The sequence below is a fragment of the Tachypleus tridentatus genome, chromosome 2, assembly GCF_004210375.1.
Source record: "Tachypleus tridentatus isolate NWPU-2018 chromosome 2, ASM421037v1, whole genome shotgun sequence".
In the NCBI taxonomy this organism is placed as follows: domain Eukaryota; kingdom Metazoa; phylum Arthropoda; class Merostomata; order Xiphosura; family Limulidae; genus Tachypleus; species Tachypleus tridentatus.
In genome coordinates this window covers 72380299-72390798 of record NC_134826.1, presented here as the reverse complement: position 1 = coordinate 72390798, position 10500 = coordinate 72380299, and the positions used below count along the sequence as shown (strand labels likewise).

General features: G+C 32.6%; 1 protein-coding gene across 2 annotated transcripts; it reads left to right on the top strand.

Moving 5' to 3' along the window:
- Positions 1 to 845: 845 nt before the first annotated feature.
- LOC143244210 (GTP-binding nuclear protein Ran-like) lies at positions 846 to 10092 on the top strand. 2 transcript variants are annotated; one of them, XM_076488455.1, is made up of 7 exons: positions 846 to 939; positions 2419 to 2475; positions 3511 to 3595; positions 7745 to 7870; positions 8015 to 8202; positions 8832 to 9002; positions 9618 to 10092. In XM_076488455.1, exons 2-7 carry the CDS (start codon positions 2428 to 2430, stop codon positions 9663 to 9665), a joined length of 666 nt encoding a protein of 221 aa, XP_076344570.1. In that variant the 5' UTR covers positions 846 to 939; positions 2419 to 2427; the 3' UTR covers positions 9666 to 10092. The 2 variants fall into 2 exon arrangements, with proteins under 2 accessions (XP_076344570.1, XP_076344569.1); XM_076488454.1 differs by having other exon boundaries at positions 867 to 1007.
- The last annotated feature ends 408 nt before the right edge of the window (positions 10093 to 10500 follow it).

The following is a 10500-nucleotide window of genomic DNA, read 5'->3' as shown; positions in this document are numbered from 1 at the left end:
GGAACCAAATTCGGGTTTAGCGACTTAAAAACACATTCATTTCTAGACCTTCGTCGTATCTGGATAACCTTCCGAGCGGGCCTGGCATGGCCAAGCGCGTAAGGCGTGCGACTCATAATCCGAGGGTCGCGGGTTCGCGCCCGCGTCGCGCTAAATATGCTCGCCCTCCCAGCCGTGGGGGTGTATAATGTGACGGTCAACCCCACTATTCGTTGGTAAAAGAGTAGCCCAAGAGTTGGCGGTGGGTGGTGATGACTAGCTGCCTTCCCTCTAGTCTTACACTACTAAATTAGGGACGGCTAGCACAGATAGCCCTCGAGTAGCTTTGTGCGAAATTCCAAAACAAACAAACAAACCTTCCGAGCGAGATAGCTTTAACTCCCTCTTTGTGATAAAAATATTTCCTTGGACACCCTGTGTCTTTATTATAGCCTTAAAGCCGTGGGAGAAATTCAAAGACGAAGAAATAACCTCGATTAATATCAGCCCCGGCATGGTCAAGCGTATTAAGGCGTGCGAATCGTAATCAGAGGGTCGGGGGTCGCATCCCCGTCGGGCCAAACATGCTCGCTCTTTCAGCCGTGGGGGCGTTATAATGTGACGGTCAATCCCACTATTCGTTGGTAAAAGAGTAGCCCAAGAGTTGGCGGTGGGTGGTGATGACTAGCTGCCTTCCTTCTAGTCTTATACTGCTAAATTAGGGACGGCTAGCACAGATAGCCCTCGACTAGCTTTGTGCGAAATTAAAAAACAAACAATCGATTAATATTTGAATTTTCAATTTAAAAATGTAGTTTCAATTAAATAGACCTCTACCGTTAAAAACACAATCTAGCAGTTTTTATGTTCTTAAATTACGCGCCAAAGCCGGAAGTTGCATCGTAGCCCCAGTGAAGTAGTACAGAGTTGAGTTCAAATAGTGCTATTAATTTGGAGGAGGTGGGTGAACGATCAAGTTTTATTAGAAATACCCGAATTAAATAAGGGAACTTTGTAGTAAGATTAACGTAAGTAATTTTTTGTAACCTTTCTATAATATTTATACTTTAATAAAACAACTATGAAACTTGAACATTTCACTAGAAAAGATAGATGCTCATTTATTTTATACTAAAATAGAATTAACATTGTATTAGTAATATTTAGCAAACTAGCAGTTGTAACTAATAAAACAACAAGTGCTAATACAGACTTAAGAACAAACTTGTTTATAACTTCCAATTTGGGGAATGATTTTGCTTACAAGTTAAATTTTAAAGATCAGGTACGTCTTTAATATCTGATTCCGAAAACCTAACCGAACGTTAGGGTTACCATCTTCGAAAGCATGTTAAGTTTAGGCTTAAGAAAGAGAGCATTGTTCTGTTAATGTTATGGATCAATAATGAATAACTTTAAAGAATTACTTGCCTTACAGATTTATTTATGTAAAATAAAACAATTATGTTAGTACCAGACTATTTCACTTTGTTAAAATGTTCAGTCCCCGTATTGCAAAGTAATGTTACTATAATGCTGGGTAAGTACTTTGTACAAAGAATTTCAGAAGGTTTTCCGGCATTTGATTAAATCTCCAATTCAGTTGCACAATCTACATAAGGTAATTTTTCTCGTTTATTCAAAATATTCGTGTTTAAAAACTTGAAACCAAAATTTTACGATTCTTTATTTCTACATGCAACAAAACGTGAAATCTAATTGAGAAATGATCACTTTCACCCTGATGTTCCACATTCTCTACCCTTTCGAGTATTTCTTTATTAGAAGTTAACAATAAATACAGAATATTATTGTTTCTAGTTGGGTCCCCAGCCAGTTGGTGAAGAAAACCATCATGAACAGTTTCTGAAACTTGCTAATAATCTCACTAACAATGTCATATTTTCCAGTCTGTATGCTTTACATATGTTCTGTACACGTTAGTAGTAAATGAAACAAATGTGTATAATGTTGATAGACTGATCTTACTGGAACACCTAGGCGTATGTTAATTTTATCATAAAAAGATGTGGTAAATTAACTAAACAAAAGACTCGTTGGTAAATAGTATTGTAGTTAAGTGCAATATTATGTCACTATTAATAGACACATTATGGTCTTGGATTTCTTTGCTTGTTGAAATTGGGATTCACTGATTCACTATTTATATAATAAACTTTTTAAAGGGATAGAAACAAGTAAGGCATTGACTATATAATATGGGTGTTTGCATCTTGTCACTTGTGCTTAAAATTAGTGATTAATTTTCTGGTGTGTTAAATTAATAAGTTAACAAATCTTTCAGTGTATTATATAATTTTAAGATAACAGACATCATGCACATTAGCTGAAGAAGTAACTAAGTTACTATTATTATCTAATGTAATTTTTTGTGTTGAGTCAAACATTCTCTACATGTATATACATTATTTCTAATAGCTGGGAAACATGCAGCAGAATCAAGCTGACCTTGGAGATGGAATACCTACTTTCAAAGTATGGATACGTTAAGAGTATTTGATATTTTACTGTTGCCATATTGGTGGTTGAAATTGAGGTTTGACTTTACTATGATTGTAATTGAACTGGTTTGATTGTTCAGTGTCTTGCCACCTTATTAGTTTAACCATTTTTGAAGACAGCTTAGTCCAGTAGTCAATCACCTTGTTACATAAATAAAACTAGTTTAGCCTTCCTTTACAAAATTTTAAATATCTCCCTTCCAGTTCTGTTAGTTTTAGAATATAGCACAAAGAAATCAGTCTTTTTGTGAGTACCCCAGGTAACATACCTGATCTTTGATCTTCACCTGAAAGTAGTTGATGGCCCTAGTGGTGCCATTATCTGGATGTAATCTTGTGGTATTTCCATCTGCTGATGTTATCTGTTAGACAAATAAAAAGTATCTGCAAGAAAACAAATGACTGACGCACAAACAAACCACAAGTCGGCAAAGTAAAATCTTTATTCACAGTAGAAAATAACAAGCTCTTACTGGCTATACATGAGAAATGTAAGATTTGTCATACCACGATTTTCTAATAAAACAAATTACTAAAATGTGGTATACCATAATTCCAAATAGTATCCCAATCATTACATACATTAGGGAAAAAAAAAATTCTACAAATTTTACTACTGTGTCATCCCTTGATGTGTCACTCACCTTCAGAGCCAAAGTGTATAACTTTTTGGGAACTGTTAATTATAAAGAATGGTGCGACATGTAGAACACCATGAAAGTTTAGAGCAGTTGCCTGAATATATTTAATCATCCTACACCAGTTTGGAAAATATGAAATTGATATCTGAAAATTTATCAGTTTTTCTACATAGCTTTAATAGCTACATGATTTTGGTCAGTTCCTATATTCAATAAAAACATTTCAATTAGTATTGAAATGTTAAGGGCACAATAGAAAGAAAACAAACATTTGTAATCTTGGTGGTTACATACTTCAGCTTTCAGTAATCAAAACTTCTAAATGCAAGAGTTATTGGAGATGGTTTGTATAACACTTCTATTTGTAGTGTGTTCTGGTTGGTGATGGAGGAACAGGCAAAACAACTTTTGTGAAGAGACACCTGACAGGAGAATTTGAAAAAAAATATGTTGGTAAGTTTTGTTTTTGTTTTCTCCATTATTGTTTATTGCCTTAGAATAGGGGAAGCTAACATAACATTATGTTGTAATAAATATTAGCTGGTAAATTACTGAGGTTTCTTGTGTTCTAAATCAAATGTTTATGTGGCATGTTGGGCTTAAGTTTAAAAGCAATTGACAAAATAGAAGAGGGGAAAAAATACTTCTATTTAAATACCTCACATTTTACTACAGTTAACAAAGTTTAAGTTTCAGGTCTAACTACCCTTGTTCATTAACTGATTTTGTAGATTGATCCTTCTTGTTATTAAGTGTTACATTTGTTTATAAACAACCAGAATAAAACTGATGATTATCTAATTGTGGTGACATCAGTTAGCTTATAATGGCTAGACTTGTTCTAATGTTATAATTTGCAGTGCATCCATTTCAGCAAGTAATTGTTACAAACTTCATTTTGATGTTAGTTGACGAGTAACTGCTATTTTTAGTAACAGCTGGATGGTTAGTCTAGGACCTGTTGGCATTGATTACATTGTCTAGTGTCATTGTAAACTAATTGGTTAACTCCTCAAAAATAATCAACCAATGAGGATTATTGTTCCATGTTGTTACTGTTTTATATTAATGTTATTCGAGTTTTGTGATGATAATTATAATCCATTAATTATATGCATAAGGCCTCTATTTTTAGTCATGACATAATGGCTGCTAGAATGGGTTCATCATCTCTTGACTTATTTCAGATGTAATTACAGTTTTGGACTCATATGGTCAAACCCTTTTGGTTGATGTATTGACCTTGCTGAAGGTCTTGTATATTAATTTATTCTAATCCTGTGTATAATTTCCAGTGCTGTTACCATTGAAGATTCCCTCTTCTTACTAAAGATTTGTCTGAATTTGAGACCTTTATTGATTCAGTTTGAATGAAAGGTGATAGACATGCTATAAGAATTAAAATACTATTAATATTTACATTTCATAAATAGTTTCCATATTTCATTTGTATAATCACTAGAACCTCTAATTAGTATGAGTTAAAAGTACATTTTTTCCATAATTACAGCAAATTGTACCGGACGGACACAATTATGTATCTTTCAACCTTTTCACTTGTAGTTTTATTGCTCGACAGTGTACTTTAGGCCTTCTCACAGTATGAAAAAACAATATTTCAGCAGAAAGTAGTAGTGTTATCAGATGAATCAGGTTACAGTCACGTGACCATGTAGCACAAGCTTCCTCATGGGGTGATCATATTGTGTGTGTTTTATATTTGTTTTATTACTTAACCTAATAAGTCTAATTTTTACATTTGTTATTTTTGCTCAAAAATATATTACAATAAATAAATATGGATGAAAACAAGGAATATACCACATTATCCTTGACACCATTTTCACTTGGGTGCTGTGCTTTTGTTGTAACCCTACTTCTCACTGTTACAGTTGTCCAAAACTAATTTATGTATCTTTCAAACATATATTTTAGAACACGCACAATATTCCAAAACTATTGTTATGTATCGGGTAAGTAAAGTACAAATAGGTTAATTTCCATACTATTTGGAACATTGACTTCATTCAGCACATATTAATGGGAGAATTCAGCATGTAAGATGTGCTACATGACAGAAGATTGAGAATTTATTTCAATATTTTCCTTTGAAAGTAAGAAATTAAAACTTTAGTTTAAAAATTTAAATTGTAAACTGTTTGACAAGTTTAATGATATACATTGATGATGATGTATTTTAATTAAATGTTGAAAGTAAATTTGTAAAATCAGAAGTTTGAAATATAAGTTCATTCCGCACCTAGGGTTTACAAGTTTGAGGTGCACGGTTCATTTCGCACCTAGGGTTTACAAGTTTGAGGTGCATGGTTTATTCCACATACTATCTGAGGTTTACAAGCTTGGTGATTAATTATCAAATTCTACTAATAACTCTCTCCTGCACTTGTTTCTAATACACTAAAAACTGAACAAGGTGACTTTCACACTCAAAGCTAAGTAGGTCTTAATAAACTAGCTTACAACAGATATAGACTAATAAGATGACACAAGATCCATTTATCTACTGTTGTTGTCCAGAGAAACTACTAGTCTTAATTACTCGTAACTGCTATCCATATAATTACTCAGTGGTGATGTTTGGTATACATGTACTAAGTAACTGCTTTGGGCTCCAGTTCAGGGAGATGATTTAATCAGGATTTTGAATTTTGCCTAGTTAGATTTGTATTACATTCTTTAAAAATAAAACCAATATAAGAAATTAATAACAAAGAATTATTGTAACATCTGGGAAGTTTTCAGAGTTAAAAGTTGATCAAACATTGTTCCAGTCAACTAGGGCCTGGGGTCTGTTGGTTGTCTTTAGTGCCAGTCATTACTTTGGAAAAGGTCTGTTAGAGCTAAAAACTGAACATTGTTGCACTCAACTAGGGCCCAGGGTCTGTTAGTTGTCCTTAGTTGCCAGTCATTACTTTGGAGAAGGTCTGTAGAGCTAAACACTGATTTAAAAAAAAAAAAAAAATGTTGCAGTCCACTTGGGCTCAGGTTGGTTGTCCTCAGTATCAGTCATTACTTTGGAAAAGGTCTGTTAGAGCTAAAAACTGAATATTGTTGCACTCAACTAGGGCCCAGGGTCTGTTAGTTGTCCTAAGTTGCCAGTCATTACTTTGGAAAAGGTCTGTAGAGCTAAACACTGATCAAACATTGTTTGAGTCAACTAGGGCCCAGGGTTTCTTGGCTGTCCTTAGTTGCCAGTCGTTACTCGTTAGAGCTAAAAACTGATTTAAAAAAAAAAAAAATTGTTGCAGTCCACTTGGGCTCAGGTTGGTTGTCCTCAGTATCAGTCATTACTTTGGAAAAGGTTTGAAATTTCATTTGATCACATAATTTGACTGTGTTAGAAAAGTGTTGGAGACAATTCTATTAATCAAAGTACTGTTCATGTATGTTGTTATTGGTTCATCACAGTACTGTTTTATTTCATGTGGACTTGTATTTTTCAACAGGTAAATGTTGTGTTGGTTTTGGCTCTTTTTTGTTGTAATAATGCAGTTTATTTCTTGTCCCCTCCAAACATTTTGTATGAAATACCATTACTTGGAGCTTCTGATTTGCTGGCACTGCTATTGAAATTACCAAACAAAAACTACCAGCCACACCATATTTTGCAAACCATTCCACAAATTCAAAGACATTTTGCCTATTAACCAGCCTCGGTCCAGGCTTTCATATTTTATTAACTTCCTTCAATATTTAGGATATTATCCCCATCATGTGTCTATGTTCTTAATAGACTTAAATTTTATCTTATTTTTAAATTGTCTGTACATTAATATTTTAAATAGATTTGTTTCAGAAAATTAACTGTAGTTTAGTCTGAAGTAGTATTTAAGACTAATGACTGTTCAGAATTCATTGAACTATCTTCTGCACATATTCCATCAAAGAATTGCTAAAAACTTTAACAGCAAGTTATCTGTAAAATATTTTGTGACAAGAGTCCTTGATGTTTTAGCTTCAAGATCCTCACTTAATCTGTACATGTTCAACTACTACTTGTAGTTAATACCCTAATCTTAGTTGACAAAACAATATAGGAAGGTGCAAGTGTGCTGATAGGATTAGTTCTGGATAAAATTGTATTACATTTGAACTTTGTATTGTTACATTAATATCTAAAGTAATTAACTTACCTATTTGCTTTCAGTTTTCTTGCTGATATGAAAAATATGCTTATGTTGCTTGTAATGTAAAGCTACAAAAACTCAAACAATTATCCATTTTGTCATACTTTAATTTTTGTATCAAATTGGTATATGATGAACTTGAAACTGGCATTTGCTGAGACATTTTACTAATGTTTGAAATCTAGGACACAAAGCAGTGTTATTTTTGGTAAATAATCTGAGGTGAAAACATTTAGTTCTGTGTCCCTTGTTCTGAATTCAAGTTTGATTTACCAAGGCTGCTTTGTAAAGTTGCCAATACATAAGCTATTTGTTGTAAATTAAGAATGGAAAAGGGTCATTGTTACAGTTGATTCCCAACTATAATTTAAAAATGCTTTTTTATCACTTGTTTTTATTGTGATGAAACAGTTTAGTTTGTAAATGCATTCCACAATGTAAATCGTTTTTCCAGCTACTCTTGGTGTCGAAGTTCATCCATTGTTATTTCACACAAACCGTGGTCCAGTCAGGTTTAACGTGTGGGACACGGCAGGACAAGAAAAATTTGGAGGCTTACGCGATGGGTACTACATTCAGGGTTAGTTTCCAAAGTCATCCATAAATCTTGGTTGTTTTTGTGTTAAAAACAAAATAGTGTTTACATTTTGTATTATATTTTAATTAGTTTAATTGAATCTACTTTGAGGATTTCTTTTTGTAAGTGTTTTACTTGTTTATTTAGGTCAGTGTGCCATTATCATGTTTGATGTAACATCAAGGGTTACTTACAAAAATGTCCCTAACTGGCATAGAGATTTGGTGCGAGTTTGTGAAAAGATACCCATTGTCCTTTGTGGAAATAAAGTAGACATCAAAGACAGAAAGGTTAAAGCAAAATCAATTGTGTTCCACAGAAAAAAGAATATTCAGGTATGTATAAGTGGTGAACAATGGTAGTGGTTGCTGTCGTGTAGAACTACTTGTGTATGTAATGGGAAATAAACTACCATACATTTAAAAAAAAAATGTATTTATACATAATAACTAAGTTTAAATTTACATTAGATGTTGATGTTGAAGTAACAAGTATGAAATGACCAGTGAAATCACTTTCATAAAAAAAATTAATGAATGTGAAATAATCATATTAATAAATTAAATTATTCCATTATTTATAGTTCTTGCTCTGTGTCTGCTGTACTTTGTAAAAGCTTCTCTATTTGGTATACATTATTATTTTTAGCATACTTAAACTTTTTCTTTGATTATTCATTTTAACAAAAATAACACTTTTGGTAAGATAGTAACAAGTTTATAGTCATGAGCAGAGCTAAGATTATTGGTGCAGGTTCAGTATTTATTTGGAATTTTAAAGGAATGTTTGTGTGGATATCCATAGATTTCCTGTTTTGCATAACTGACAAATGCAAGCTGTGGAACTTAGTGATGTAAGTTTTAACCGTGATTGGGTTTGTATTAACTTGTACGACATGTTTTTTAGAATATTTCATGAAAAAAATAAATAAATTAGTGACTTTTGTTACTATCTTTATTGAAAGTATTACGATATCAGTGCCAAGAGCAACTACAACTTCGAAAAGCCTTTTCTGTGGTTGGCTAGGAAGTTAATTGGAGATCCAAATCTAGAATTTGTGGCTATGCCCGCTCTTGCTCCACCAGAGGTTGCCATGGATCCAGAATGGCAGGCTAAACTGGAGAATGAAGTGAAGGTAGGTGATAAAACAAGGTGACACTAGTTATTAGAAAGTATCATTTGACGTTAATTATACTGAAAGGAAAATGTCTTATTGAATGTTTTCTATAAGAATGAGATTAACTGTTTTAAAAAAATAAAAACAAACAACTTGTGTATGTTAAGTTTTAGCTTGATTGTTATTCATCATAATAAAATATAACAAATTAGTTTGTTCTAATCAATCAATGATTAACGTTAAGGTTGTTTAGGAGAACACATACTTGATTTATGTCCCAACTTGGATAAGTTAGTACTTCCTAAAAGAAGGCTTAGTAAGTTAATGTTAGTGTGCTGCAGCAGGTGAAGGTGCTGTATGGACATGTTGGTGCAAATACTAGTTATAACCCCTGTTACTTTTTATATACATTTAGCTTCCTTTATACCTTACACTGATAAATTAGGCTTAGTAATCTGTATTTTGGTTACAAATGCATATTTAGGATTTTTTTGACATAAAACATATGATAATGAATGTGTGAGGTGAGATGGTAAAGTTATTTCTCAAGATAGCTTTTCTGTAAGGCTGTGATTGTTGAATGTTACTTAATGTATGTAGAAACAATGTTGATAGAAATGTTTCGTTTTTCAGGAGGCCCAGAATACTTCCTTGCCTGATGATGACGACGATGACCTATGAAGATTGAATCTGTTCTAGATTATGTAATCTTCAATAGAATGTATCTAAATGTTGTCAGTCTAATAATTGAAAAAAAAAAGTTGCATGCATTGCTTTGTCGTTTGTACAGAAGCTATTAAAATTGTTTTAAATCATTTATGATCCCCATACAGTAACATTTTGCTGCAAGGTAGCATCTAGACCAGCTGTACAGTACTCTTGTAGCAGAACAAAACTGTTACTTAGCACAGTGTTTAATCAGGACTTTAGTTATGAAATAAACTTAATTATTTACTTTATTGATAACCTCTGATTTTGGTATGTGATAAGTTTACATCAGTTATTAAATCTGGTTTTCACAGTTTCTTCAAACTTATTTCGATTGCTTAACTCTGTAGTGATGTTAAAATTTATTTTGCTGGAATCAATAAATACAGTTTTCAACAAATCATGATGAGAAGTTTTGTTTTGAAAAGTTTCCAAATTTTTGAGACATCAATATTACATTGTTTGTTTGGTTTGTAACATGTAGTTAAATGTATGTAAAACAAATCCTGTTACTTATTTCTTAACTTTTTCCATTTCTGATTCTATCATTCTGTACCAATATAAATATGAAATATACAAATCTTATCCTTTCAAATTTGCATCTTTTACTGTTCTAACATGTTTGTTAAAAAACAAAATCTTGTAAAGTTTGACTTTCTCATAACTTGAATTTGCTGTATGCGTGACATTGTTATACAATTATTCACTACACAGTTGAAATCCTGTCTTTTTTTGTGATATTGCACATTTTAATGACTATAGTGGTTGAGCTTGAAAGTTTCTGAAAACTTGTATATTAGGAAGTATT